The sequence below is a fragment of the Syzygium oleosum genome, unplaced genomic scaffold, assembly GCF_021117445.2.
Source record: "Syzygium oleosum isolate NSW1041296 unplaced genomic scaffold, Sole_v2.1 Sole_v2.02, whole genome shotgun sequence".
NCBI lineage: Eukaryota > Viridiplantae > Streptophyta > Magnoliopsida > Myrtales > Myrtaceae > Syzygium > Syzygium oleosum.
The window spans coordinates 14,734,309-14,748,571 of NW_026607486.1; the positions used below are offsets into that span (position 1 = coordinate 14,734,309).

A 14,263-nucleotide genomic window follows, 5' to 3' on the forward strand; every position below is an offset into this window, starting at 1 on the left:
CCTGTTTGGAGATAAGCAAAATGGCAGGTGAGTAGGAGTTTAAATTTTGGTTTTTGACTTCGAATTGTGCAAAATATGGAAGGCAAGAATGAGTCTGAGAGGCGTATGGCTGCACTATGTAGAAAGTTGGGGCGAATGTGGCGAGGAACCCAAGGTCCAAAGTAGCTGTAAATGTAATGAATGTAATGGTTTCGGAGAAAAAGTTAAGGGGAATGCCATATCACATTATTTGGCGGGGTTCGCACTAAGCCTAGTGTAAATTCCCTAGCGTTCTAGAATCCTAGGAAGTGGGCTTGGAAAACTGAGCATGTCACATTTATACGGCGTGAATCGGGGTTATTCTCTTTCACCTTTGATGTCGAGGCTGGCAAGAAAAAGGGTTGTAAATTCTGGCCCTTGGTTTTTGGCTTGAGGATGAAGAGCGTGGGTACGTAAAGTAGTGAGGAACACTTGGCCACCAAGGAAAAGAGTGAAATGCTGGCTTGTTCAGTAAAATTGGGCAGTGTTTCTAGAGTCCTAACCGAGTAGAGCAAGAACAAGTTCTCTCACGCAACTTCAGCCTAATGAAGCAGGAGCTTCATAATATCGTGAATAGCACGGGTCAGAAGTATGGCGCGGCTAGAGTGCGATGCCTAAATGGTGAAATTGAAAAGTTACGGCAGCAGGAGGAGATGTATTGGGAGATACGTTCTAGAATCGACTAGTTGGAACGGGGGAATAGAAACACGAAGTAATTTCATGCCGCTGTTATTTAGAGACGACAAAGGAACAAGAGTTATATTTTGAAAGTTAATGAAGAGGAATGGAGTAGAAATCCTGACCAGTTGAAACCGATGAATATGGACTGCTTCAGAGATTTATATTGGTCCGTTGGGTATCGCAATTTTCAGTCCATTCCGGAGGATTATCTGTGTCTAGTGAGGGATGGAATAAACACATGCCTAACCGGAGAAGTCACACTCAATGGCCGTTCATCAATTGGGAGGCCACCGAAGCACTCGGGCATGATGGTTTGAATGGATAGTCCTACCAAGCATACTGGAAAGATATTCAAAGTAAGGAATTCGGTTAAGTACAGAAATTCTTCTTTTTTGGGAAATTCAATCCACGACTTAATAGAATCCAGATCTCACTTGTCCCAAAAGTCGCTCATCCTGAAAAACTGGAGCAATTTTGTCAGCTTGTGCAACTTTGCATATAAAATTTTTGGCTAACAGACTTAAATCTTGATTGCCATAATTGATCTTTATAGAGCATAATGCATTTGTGAGTGGACGGTAAATCAATTTGATCTGATAAATGGCTTAGACCTTATATCCCCCTCAAGCCTTTTGGGCTCCGACCCGAATCACCATCTACGCTACGGGTGCTCATCTTTTTATCGTAACGAACGAACGAGGACTACATCTTGTACCCAAAAACAAAAATGCAATTAAGCTCTAAAAATTCACGTGCAAATTACACGGGGGCATCGAGTCGAAATTCTGTCCAAACTAATGGACTCGACAAAACAATCGAGTCCTCCCCGAACAAATCGATAAAAAAAAAAAATTTCGATTATCTCGATTCACATCACACCACCCCCCTTAAAAAAAATTTACCAAAAAAATAAAAAAAAAATCCGCCCCTATTTTCGAAAAAAACGAGAAGCTTTAACTACTAAAATATTTTGCCCGCCACCCGCTAAAACCCCCCAAATCAAAACCCTCCCAAAAACCCTATTCAAACTCTCTCTCTCTCCCTCTCTCTGAAATTCCCTCTTCGGACGGTCCTCTCGGAGACCGGGAGTTTGCCGGGTCCGCCCGGCGGTTGCGCCTCGATCTCGGTTCTCTCCGCCGCCGCCGCCGCCGCCGCCGCAGCCGCTGCAGCCGCAGCCGCAGGAGGAGCTTGCAGGGATGTCGTGGGAGGAAGAGATCGTGATGCGGGACGTCACCAACGCGGGGATCGCCCTGGGCGACCGCATCGGCCGCGAGGCCGCGTCCCACACCGACCTCGAGGAGGCCCTCGAGGCGTCCAGATACGTCAGCCATCCATACGCGACCCACCCCAGGGAGGTACGTGCCTCCCCCACGGTCTCGAAATTTTTTTGGCGTAGGAAAAGGAGTCGTGGGTTGCTTGAACTGGTGTGGAGAAAGCTAAGCGGGGGGGGGGAGTAGCTCTCGCGAAGGTGCCGACTTTGGCAGGGGATTGGGGGCAGTGATTCGAAGTTAGCCCACAAATTCTTGAAAAGTAGGTCAATTTTGGCCACGCGTATCGTGTTCCTTCTCCTAAGGAGGTTCTCTGTGTGATTGTGGTCTTGCAAATGAATCTTGTCGACTCCGAGGTGCTTTTGAATGGCTGGCAGATTTTATCTTATGCAATTGGATGGCCACGGATCGTTGTGTTGGTTATTAGTTGCACTATTCTCTTTTTCGGCGGTTATAATTTGCCTCTTCAAATATGTCGTACTTTAAAGAACCAAAAATCAAGTACGGAGGAATTGCGGGTTTCCTCTTAGATGCGTTTCGACGTGCACTTTCTTTTTGCCTAGGCAGGGATGATGTTTTGCTCTTTTTCTTCTTCTTTTTTTCGCAGTGGCCTCCTTTGGTAGAGATATCGGAGACCTGGGAGTTACCTCCTGTGCTCATTGAAAGATATAATGCTGCTGGTGGGGAAGGAACGGCTTTATGTGGAATATTTCCGGAAATACGCAGGGCATGGGCATCCGTCGATAATTCTTTATTTCTTTGGCGGTTTGATCGGTGGTGGGTACACAATATCATTTGACTTCAGACTCCTTCACTTTAACAGCTGCAAGCTTTTTGTTCCTTTGAAATATTCTTCTTTTCGTTAGTTTTTCTTTTTTTGTATCTCCACTCAATCAGCTAATTACGAGTTTTAACCACGTACAAGGATGTCAATTGTAGGCCGTGAATCTTGCATCTTTTTGATGTATTGACTTAGTTGATGTCATGTATGAAGGATGGGGTAATCATAAATGGTGTTTCTTTAGATATTGTAGTAGATAGGCCCAAATATAGTCATAGGAAAATACTCGATTTTATTGATTCTGGAAAATCGGCCGAGACCATGTGCAACTCATGAAGGGAGAATATATGGCTATTTATTTTTAGTCCTTCATAAACGAACACTATGTTGCAATTTAACCATGTCTTTTAATTAGGGTCTTTCTTTTTTAGAATACTTAGATATGCCTACATTTCGATAAAACATCTGACCTTGGCCTACAAGTGCAACTAAAGCAGTGACCGTGAAATCCTCGAAAGAAGTGCAGAAAAGCTACATGCTTCAGGGAAAAAAGATTGGCTGCTTTCCTTATTTCATAAAACTATGGGGAGAGAATAGTACTCATTAATATTTCACCGTGTCGAGGTGTGAAATTTAACTAATTTAAATAGAATAATCATTCAGATGAGAGAATGAATTAGTTCTGTTAAGTTGTAATAAAACAAAACCTTCTATGAATTATGCAGATGAGGCAAAAAGAGTGAAAGAATTTCTAAAGGTAAGGCACAAGCTGAACTGAGGCTACTGTGAATGTAATAAGAGATGAATATGTTTACATGGATGTAGAGAATGCAAATCCATTGCCATCTGATTGATACTGTGGTAAGCACGGGCAGTAATTATTTTTATTTTTGGCCATTAAGCAATGTCAGTAGTTTGGCTAAATAAGTTTTTAGCCTCTAGGCAGCCTACCTGATACGAGTACAGGCAGGTTTAGGTAGTTCATAGCTTAATTGATGAACTAATTACACAGAGCATAAATTCAACAAATGTTTTTCTGCATGCTAAAGCAAAGTTGAGGAAAATTGATTGCGCTATTATTTTGCAGAGCAACCAAAGTCCTTGTGCTAATCATTGCATCACAAAAACTATATAGCTGTTTGTGTTTCTACAAACCTCCAAATATGTGAAGCTGTACTTGTGTTTTGTTCCCTTTTTTATTTTATTGATACTTTTGCTAGTTAAATGATACATCATTCGCCTTTGATGGCACGATGAACAGAATTGCTTTAACTAAGTGATCCCTTCGATATGCAAAATTCTCATCTGGTAAATGGCCTGCATGCAAGGGATGGCACTGGAACATAATGTTAGTGGCTTGTGATTCAAATCAGAGTTGTGGTCCTTATGAGATTTTGAAAGGCTTTTCAGAAGGCTTATTGTTTTAATTGTTGTTTTATAATTTTCAGTCTGTTCTCCTTCTCTCATGTTTAGGGATGGTCAATGTCCTGAATTCAACGTTGAGGAACAAGCTATATGTGCTGTTGGCCTCTGTAAATCCAAACCTGGCATCTTTATCGAGGCCATCCAGTATCTATTGATTTTAGCGACGCCTCTTGAGGTAATTCAAATTTCTACTTTTGGCTCCTGATACTAGAGATGGCATTTTTTTTCCGGTGTAATTTTCCATGAAAGGAAAGAAATATGTGTAATTTTCTGTTCCCTATCTTGAACTCAAACTTAATAACTTTTAGAGGTCTCTCATTTATTAGGATTTCTTACGTGTTTTCTCACCATAATTATGGTTTATTCTTTTATTGTGCAAATTTATAATCTCTTATCTGCTTCAATTTTCTGTCAGTTGATTCTTGTTGGAGTATGTAGCTCTGGAGGAGCTGATGGCACCGATCCATATTCTGAGGTCTCGCTACAGCTTCTGCCAGAATATACAATTCCATCTGATGGAGTCACCATGACGTGGATCACCTGTACCGAGAAAGGTCGTATTTTCCTGGCTGGCCGTGATGGACACATTTACGAACTTTTATACACCACTGGTTCTGGCTGGCACAAACGTTGTCGAAAGGTTTGCGTTACTGCTGGTTTAGGTACCGTTATTTCAAGGTATTACTGCACATTTGTCCGATAATGATAATCTTTAATGTTAGTTAGAAATAATTTTGCCTGTCAATTTGAAATTCTCTAGTGTTTTTGTGATTCTTTTGCTTGTCCGTAGATTTGAGAACCGGTTTCTCCTTTTCAGGTGGGTTGTTCCAAATGTATTTAAGTTTGCAGCAGTTGACCCTATTGTAGAAATGGTTTTCGATAATGAAAGACAAATTCTGTATGCGCGGACGGAGGAAATGAAAGTACAAGTTTTTGTTCTATTATCAAATGGAGATGGGCCATTGAAGAAAGTAACAGAAGAAAGAAATCTTATTAATCAGAGGGATGCACATTATGGAGCTAGACAATCAACAACTCAGAGAGCCTCAACTCGACCAGGAAAGCCCTCAATAGTTTGCATTTCACCTTTATCAACAGTTGAATCAAAGTGGCTACACCTCGTCGCAGTATTATCAGATGGAAGAAGAATGTACCTTTCAACTTCGTCATCGAATGGAAACACAGGTAGTGTCGGTGGGCTGGGCGGATTTGAAGCAAGCCATTATAAGCCAAGCTGCTTAAAAGTAGTAACATCTAGACCTTCTCCTCCTTTGGGGGTCAGCGGTGGCCTTTCCTTTGGTAACATATCTCTCTCAGCTAGATCTCCAAGTGAGGATCTCTCACTGAAGGTTGAATCTGCCTACTATTCCACGGGAACTCTTGTCCTTTCTGATTCATCATCGCCCACTGTCTCTTCTCTTCTTATTGTGAGCAAAGATTCAAGCACACAATCATCTTCATCAGGTGCATTAGGAACAAGTGTAAGAAGTTCTCGTGCATTACGGGAATCTGTTTCTTCCCTACCCATTGAAGGTCGAATGCTTTCTGTGGCAGATGTTCTACCTCCACCAGATACTGCAGCCACTGTTCAGTCACTGTATTCAGAACTTGAATTTTGTAGGATTGAAAATTCGGGGGAGTCCTCAGAAAAGATATCTGGGAAACTTTGGGCAAGAAGTGACCTTGCAATACAACACATATTGCCTAGGAGAAAAGTTGTTGTATTCAGCACAATGGGATTGATGGAAGTTGTTTTTAACAGGCCTGTGGACATATTGAGAAGGTTGTTTGAGTCCAGCTCTCCGAGATCTGTTTTGGAAGACTTCTTCAATCGATTTGGCGCTGGTGAGGCAGCTGCAATGTGTCTGATGCTAGCAGGCAGGATAGTTGATTCTGAAAATATTACTAGCAATGCTGTTGCTGAGAAGGCTGCCGAGTCTTTTGAGGATCCAAGACTTGTGGGAGTACCACAGCTTGAGGGTTCTAGTGGATTATCCAATACAAGAACTGCCAGCGGGGGATTTAGCATGGGGCAGGTTGTACAAGAGGCTGAGCCTGTATTTTCTGGTGCCCATGAAGGGCTGTGTTTGTGCTCATCAAGGTTGTTGTATCCGGTGTGGGAGCTCCCTGTCATGATTAAGAAAGGAGGCTTAGGTTCCTCAGCTGATGTGCTGTCAGAAAGTGGTGTAATTGTCTGCAGACTCTCCTTTGGGGCTATGCAAATTCTTGAAAACAAGCTGCGTTCATTGGAGAAGTTTCTGAGGTCCAGAAGGGACCAGAGGAGGGGACTTTACGGGTGTGTGGCTGGTCTAGGAGACTGGACAGGCTCTATCTTGTATGGGACACATCCAGAATCAGGGGTCGGTGATAGGAGTCTTATGAGAAATTTATTTGGTTCTTACTCTCGGAATGTTGATTCTAATGGTAGTGGGACAGCCACTAAAAGGCAACGGCTACCATATAGTCCTGCAGAGTTGGCTGCTATGGAGGTTGGTTGAATTTGCCCAAGAAAATTGTAATAGTTAGATCAGCTTTTCCTATTGCAATGCTCTTTTAGTTTGTCGCCTTTTCATTTTCGTTGTACGATAACGCAGGTGCGAGCAATGGAATGCATCAGACAGTTGCTTCTCAGATCTAGTGAAGCATTATTTTTGCTTCAGCTTCTTTCACAGCATCATTTAACACGCTTGATTCAGGGATTTGATGCTAGTTTTCAGCAATCCTTGGTTCAGCTAACCTTCCATCAACTGGTTTGCGCCGAGGAGGGTGACCGCATTGCCACAAGGCTTATATCTGTTTTAATGGAGGTAATGGGTGATTATATTGCTTAACATGAAGATCTTTTCTTCTTTTGCACATTTTTCTTTGAATTGTCTTTCTTCATTCTGTTAGGGTCTTATTTAAAAGTGCCCCTAGGGCACTGGTTAAGTTAACTGAAGGTGGAAATAACACATTTCGAGAGGCCTTGAAAATTGGATTGTCACACTTTAAGAAAGTTACATCATATAACGCTCAACAAGTGCCCTAGGGGCAATCTTTAACATTTTCCAATTTGTTATTGCGATGGCTCTGCATGTTAGACTCCACCCTGAATTGAATGTAACTCGTGTACCAGAATTATACTGGTCCTGATGGTAGGGGAACAGTGGATGACATCAGTGCCAGATTGCGTGAGGGTTGTCCAAGTTACTTCAAAGAGTCTGATTACAAGTTTTTCTTGGCTGTGGAATGTCTCGAGAAAGCTGCTGTAACTTCAGACATTGAGGAGAGGGTGAATCTTGCAAGGGAGGCCTTCAATTTCTTGAGTAAAGTTCCAGAATCTGCCGATTTGCAAACCGTCTGCAAAAGATTTGAGGACTTAAGGTTAACTTTGTAACCTTACAACAGTTTTTTATTTTTTGTAGTTGTCGTTAAACCATCAAATATACAAACATAACATGAGAAATCGATACAGATTTTATGAAGCTGTGGTACGTTTGCCTTTGGAGAAGGCACAAGCACTCGACCCCACTGGTGATGCTATGAATGACCAAGTTGATCCAGCAGTTCGTGAACATGCACTTGCTAAGCGGGAGCAATGCTATGAAATTATCATCAGTGCCTTGCGTTCTCTTAAAGGTGAGGCTTCACACAGAGAATTCGGTTCCCCTGTTAAGCCTGTTGCTGCACGGTCAATCCTTGATCAGGCTTCTCGGAAGAGATATATATGCCAAATTGTTCAACTTGGAGTTCAGTCACCTGATCGATTATTTCATGAGTACCTGTACCGTGCTATGATCAATTTGAGCCTGGAAAATGAATTGTTGGAATATGGAGGCCCAGATTTGGTACCTTTTCTTCAGAGTGCAGGCCGGCAAACTATTCAAGAGGTAATCCTTTTCCTTGATCTCTTTTTTTCCTGGATCATTTAAACAACAATCGAGTGCATTTTTCCTTCCGAATGAAATCTGCTTATAGTGCCTATAATTTTTTGGTTCTCTTTTCTTTTATTTTTCATAATTTATACTCTCTACCGTCTACTTGGAAGGTTCGAGCTGTTTCTGGGGTATTGTCAGCTACTTCTCAATCAGGTCAACTTGGTGGAGCTATCCAAAGTAATCAGGCAAAGTATTTTGATCTCCTCGCACGGTATTATGTCTCAAAGAGGCAGCACGTGCTTGCAGCTCATGTCTTGCTTAGACTGGCTGAGAGGCGATCGAACAATGCAGGGGATGCTCCGACTCTAGAGCAAAGGTTACTTTTATTGTGAATTCCTCTGTTTGGTTCTTTCAAGCTGCAAGCAAGCAGATAATGAGATGAATGTATGCTAAGGGTGCGTTTGTTTCGAGGAAAATAAAAGATTAGGAAAACATTTTCCTCAAATGATTGCTTGTTCTACTTAAAAAAGGAATGAACGAAAAATGATTATGTTGTTCATGAAAATGTTTAGACATATATTGTTGTCGATAATGAGAACATTTTTTATTGGCTAATTATTTTTAAGCAATACAAGAGATCATTTTTAGGAAAAATTATTTCAAGTTATTCATTTTCTGTGAAACAAATGGAGCCTAAGTAACATTCCTTTTCAAGAATATTATTGCTTGTAAGTAGAACAGTGCTCAGCAATTCCGTAGTGCAGACATAGTATGGTTTCAGCTTGGCACATATGTAAATAAGATGATTCTCCTAATGGTACTGTATATGCAATTTCAAGGGTGTTCAAAGTCCAACACTTAAGAATGTAAAATGGGTCACGTGGAAAGTTGGGATACAAAGTGAAGTTATGCTCATATTAGAGATGTAGATTGTCACTTTCCAAAACAATTAATGAGATGTGCATTTTTTCTCTGTCCAACCAATTCAAGAAAGTGGCATTGGACTTGTCACTCAGAGTAGAACTTAAACAGTTCCTATGGGGTTGCCCCTGGCCTGTGACCCATTGTAATACAGTCAAAATGGCAAAGTTTTTGCTTGTAAACTTGCACCGAGCATATTAATATTCATGGATAATAGTAATAAATGTGAACATTTAGAATCTCCATGGAAGTCTGCCAGGTGATCCCTGCATAAAAAAAAGAACTTTGTGGGATCTGACACAAGTCAAACTTGAGGCAGGTGGAATGAAACTAAAGAAAAAATTCAGGAGGCAATCTGCAATTCTTTCTATAGTTATCTACAATAGAAGCTGGGACCTCTTGGTTTCAAGCACCGTAGATTGCTCAAGCTCAGATGCTCTCCAATTTTTAGTACATTTGATATTTTTGTTTTTGTGATTTACCTGGGCAGTTCACCTTAAGCAGCCTTCATTTAGCTTTTTTTTTCTTGCCATCTGCATTTCAGAATTGAATTAGAGATTTTATTGATTGTTACTATTAGCAGGCTTGCATCGTATTCTTTACTAATTTTTTCTCCTGATTTGTCCACTCAGGTTTCAGTACCTCAGCAATGCAGTTTTACAGGCGAAGAATGCAAGTGCAAATGATGGCCTGCCAGGTTCTAACCAGACCTTTGACAGTGGACTGCTAGATTTGCTTGAGGGGAAACTCGCGGTTCTCCGATTTCAAATAAAGATTAAAGAGGAACTTGAGGCTATAGCTTCCCGGTTAGAATGTTCACAAGGCATGTCTGATTCTGCCCCAGATGATGATGGCATGACCGAGGACACTACTTATGCTAAAGCTGCACGAGAGAAGGCCAGAGAGTTATCATTAGATTTGAAGAGCATAACGGAGCTTTACAATGAATATGCAGTTCTATTTGAGCTTTGGGAGGTACACTTTTCTTAATATATTTTCTTATTGATCCAATCTCAGTAGAAACAGTTGCAATATAGTCAATGAAGATGATCTACCAGCTCTATCATCACTGAGCATGCATACATTACTCATGCAATTGATTTAGAGGTGGGCACTTGTGCTGAATGCAGGTTTTAAACTAGTGTAGAGCTCCTATCTCTTTCATGTCAATTTTGAGTGGATGAATTTTTTACATGATTTAAATATTTCGTGGTGCACAATATTGAGTTGGCTGCGTTGAGTGCTTTATTTGCTTGCCCTTTATGGCGGAAGGTGATATAGCGTCTCAATTTGAGTATGCATCGATCATGAGGAAATTAAGTCCTCTGTTTCAGTTCACTGCAGCTCTCGCCATTTCTATTAGTTAACCTGTGAATCTTCTTAACCCATGATCGATGCTTTGACAAACTCTGTTTCTCTTAGACTAGAATTAGTGAGAATCTCCTCTGTTCCCCCGTGATCAGCAGTTTATGTCCAGAAGCTCCTCTGTTTCTCACTGGATTCAGTTATTTATGTTTTGAGACGGATAGAGGGTGGGTCCTGGGACATAGTTTTATTGAGCGGCAAATCTGCCTGGTAACATTAAGCTATTGGATGCAGGTGTGAAGAGGCTAAACTGGGTGTACTATTTGGGCTGTTTTAGACAATTTTGCAAGTTTATTAGTTAAATATATGGGTTTAGGAGAGTGACTGACTCACTTGAGGCTGGCAAGAGAGCTGTATTGAGATTAAAGGTTTTGTTTTCTTTCCATGAAAGAATTGGGGGAAGTGTTCCCTTGGTAGGATGATTGGATTGACCCTGTAAATTTTTAGCTCAAGAGGGCAGAGCAAAATTTGGCAAATGATCTCTGTCCCTGCGTGCATGAGTGGGAGAAAAGGAGGGCGCATAAAATTAATTTCTCAAATTCTCATGAATAAATCACACATGGGTGTTGATTGTTAATGAATAATCAGAAAATTGCCTAAGCAGCTTTGTTGATCGTAGTTTTCTGAATTGGCAAGACTTCATTCCACTAGCTCTTAAGTCAGTCCGAAGAGCCAAACTGTTGAACCAACTGAAATTTGATTGACTGTAGAAGAGCAAGATGATGAAGTTATCTAAATGCTTTTGTCAGATGAATCTTGGAATTGCTTTAGAATAGGTATGCTTTCTTGGCACCTCCTATGCAAACTTGTTTGTGTGAAAATTCATTTGCTCATTAGATTAATAGAGAATCAGAGACATTGGTTTACAACCAACCCTAGAATGCTTCAGGCTATTGACTTGTCTGGTTCACAGGTTTGTCTGGAGATGTTGTACTTCGCAAACTATTCTGGTGATTCTGATAGCAGCATTGTAAGAGAAACCTGGGCCAGATTAATTGATCAAGCAATATCATGTGGTGGAATTGCTGAAGCTTGTTCAGTGCTGAAGAGGGTGGGTTCTCACATGTACCCTGGAGATGGAGCTGTTTTACCTTTGGACACTCTCTGTATCCACCTTGAGAAGGCTGCGTTGGTTAGTGTACTTGATTACTTGTACAGCTTGAATTTAGTCACATGCGTTTCATGTTTTACCTCTTTACGGAACCACCTATATTTGGACTCTTTTAGGAGGGTTGATGGAATTGATCTTGTTTTGCTCCCTTTTTGTGATTGTACTCCTTTGTACAGGAGAGATTGAATTCAGGAGTTGAGTCTGTCGGGGATGAAGATGTTGCAAGGGCTCTTCTTGCTGCTTGCAAGGGTTCCACTGAGCCGGTTATAAACACATATGATCAATTGCTCTCAAGTGGAGCCATTTTACCATCACCTAGCCTCAGGTTAAGGCTTCTAAGATCAGTGTTGGCAGTGCTTCGTGAATGGGCAATGTCTACATTTGCACAAAGAATGCATACAAGCGTCACGGGAGCTTCATTAATTATGGGCTCTTACTCATTTGAGCAAACAGCGGCAATAAACCAGGGGGCTCGAGATAAGATTGCTAATGCTGCTAACAGGTTAGCTTTTGTTTTTTTACTTCTACTACCATGGCTTAAAATTTCATAAATGAAATCTATTATGGTAGTACTTGTAATCCCAGTCTAGGAGGTGATTAAATTTCAGTTTGTAATATCATAAGAAAGATAAAAATAAGAGAGAAACTGTCATGTTAACATACCTTAACACATTTTGTCGAACTGATTTTAGTGAAAAGAAATCTTTATAGATTATAAAGATAGAGGCGCAATAGCCAGGTGAGTTGATTATTGGTGAACTGGCAATTTAGTCCTTCATGTGTTAGATAAGTTCCAAGATTGAAATGGTTTTGTAAATGGAACATTCAATATAATGCTTGAGGTTTAACTGTCTTTCTTTTTTCATCCCTGTGCATTGTCCTTGAATGGGCATTGCACTTTTCAAACTTAAGCTATCTAATTGTAACTAATGTTTTGGGTGTGTAGTTTTTTTTTTTTTTTTTGTTGGGGGGGGGTTGGGTTTTTGGGTGTGTAGTTGAAGCTGAAGAATTTGATTGAATGTTGTAGGGTTAGATAGATTCTTTCAGAACTTAAGCTATTTAATTACATGAAATGAATGTCAAACTAAAACTATTGCTTCCGCGTGCACTTTTGAGGGGAAAATGTAGTTCAGCAAAACAAAGGGGCAAAAAGTAATTTGTCTATTGCATAGACTATGATTCACCTTTTTCTGTTATAGTGCAATGAGGAGATTTTTCAACTTCATTACCTTTGCCTGTTCTACTTGGGACTAAGAAAGAGCTGTGTTTGGAGTGAAATGAGGTGAAGCAGTTGTCAGTTGTGCTTGGTGGTTGATTTTAGGTACTTGAAGCGAAGAGAAGGCAGATGAGGAGGGGTGGGGATGTTTTTTTTCTGTGATATTGGGGAAGTTTAAAGATTGGAAGATGTTGCCTGAGGGGGTTCATGGAATGGAGAGCAATGAGTGTAAATGAATTTTAAATTCAAATTAAATATGGCGTTCGGAATTGGAGGTTGCCTGGGATTTTCGAAATAGTTGAGTTGAAACCGACCTCTCCACCCTGGAAAACACAACAACACGCCGGAAAAGAAAGAAAAAAGCTTGATGGCTCATGTGAATATATTCGGATGCAACAGTAGAGATGAGATTTGTCTTCTGACACTTACTGAATTACTTTATATCAACCCAGGAAGCTCATCTTCCAACGGTTTTCCTTATTCTGCAATCTCTTTTTTATTGTTCTCGTGATTTCGCAGTTAGAAGAATTGTTCTGATGTTTTTTACTTGTAATGTCATAAAAACAGGTACATGACTGAGGTTCGGAGGTTAGCCCTTCCACAGAGCCAAACGGAGCCGGTTTACCAAGGTTTTCGAGAACTTGAAGAATCTCTCATGAGACCCTTTTCCTTTGATCGACTTTGATTGTTTTGTCGTCTGTCTTGTAACAATTAGTTTTCTGCTTGTGTGTCTAGAGGTAGTTGTAATCTTAGTGTTGCAAGCTAACGATCCCAATAAAATCCTTACCGTGAGTTAGCTTTTTCAGAGGGCTAGAGAGCATACTTCTGGAGCATGTATGGAATGATTCTGTATGGCTTTCTTCCATTTGATCAGCAAAAATAATTCATTCAATATGCCCCCTTGTCCCAGGGAGACGGCATCGTAATTACACTATGAACCTGTGAATGGAGTTTCCGATCTTCTCCTTTTATGGCCAGTCGTAGCCGACTCGATCCCTCGCTTTTCACATGAACTCATGTACAGCATGAGACGTGATCTATGATAAGAGTGGCGATGTGAGGGACTCTGATTCAGACAATCCCGATGCGTGGAGTTCAATGCATTGAGACTCTGGCTTTCCACGTTGAGAATGTACTTGGTGCCTACTCTGTTATCGCATGAGACCGTTCCTTATTCTGAACGTGTTGTTAGGTTTATGAATTTTGACTTTTGAGCTTATTCTAGAAAACGATGGAAGGCTATCTGTAGTCATTTAGACATGTGAAGATGTCATACTTTCATGTACAATATGTAGATTTTAGCCAAAAGAAAAGGGGTCAATTTTATATTTGTATAAATTGGATCGCGCGGATTGCCAGTGTCCTTAAGAAATACATATTTCATCCTTATCCCAGAATACAGATTGAACAATTCTTGAGCAACAACACCCTACTTCTAATAAAGCAAGCTTCACAGCAACTTCAACCTCAAAATTTATTCTTGGATACAATCGTAAATCGTAATTTATTATCAAAGACGGTAAAAATCGATGCTTTTTGAGGGCGAAAAATGCGATCAGATCAGTTATAGGAAATTGAATAAATTTCAGCAGATTTTTAGCATGTTGTGCGTGAAAATAT

The 14,263-nt window shown here is 40.6% G+C and overlaps 1 protein-coding gene across 1 annotated transcript; it reads left to right on the top strand.

Moving 5' to 3' along the window:
- The first annotated feature begins 1,693 nt into the window (after nucleotides 1-1,693).
- LOC115686859 (nuclear pore complex protein NUP155) lies at nucleotides 1,694-13,981 on the top strand. Its single transcript, XM_030612270.2, has 13 exons — nucleotides 1,694-2,054; nucleotides 2,575-2,744; nucleotides 4,222-4,348; nucleotides 4,589-4,851; nucleotides 4,991-6,662; nucleotides 6,768-6,980; nucleotides 7,289-7,536; nucleotides 7,628-8,042; nucleotides 8,201-8,406; nucleotides 9,584-9,926; nucleotides 11,230-11,448; nucleotides 11,604-11,929; nucleotides 13,211-13,981. Exons 1-13 carry the CDS (start codon nucleotides 1,896-1,898, stop codon nucleotides 13,326-13,328), a joined length of 4,479 nt encoding a protein of 1,492 aa, XP_030468130.1. The 5' UTR covers nucleotides 1,694-1,895; the 3' UTR covers nucleotides 13,329-13,981.
- The last annotated feature ends 282 nt before the right edge of the window (nucleotides 13,982-14,263 follow it).

Bases quoted from the DNA above. Each gene is read 5' to 3' on its own strand.
- LOC115686859 (XM_030612270.2), top strand. From the start codon at position 1,896: ATGTCGTGGGAGGAAGAGATCGTGATGCGGGACGTCACCAACGCGGGG. The intron at 6,663-6,767 runs GTTGGTTGAATT...ACGATAACGCAG, and splicing joins CAGAGTTGGCTGCTATGGAG to GTGCGAGCAATGGAATGCAT. The intron at 8,407-9,583 runs GTTACTTTTATT...TTGTCCACTCAG, and splicing joins GCTCCGACTCTAGAGCAAAG to GTTTCAGTACCTCAGCAATG.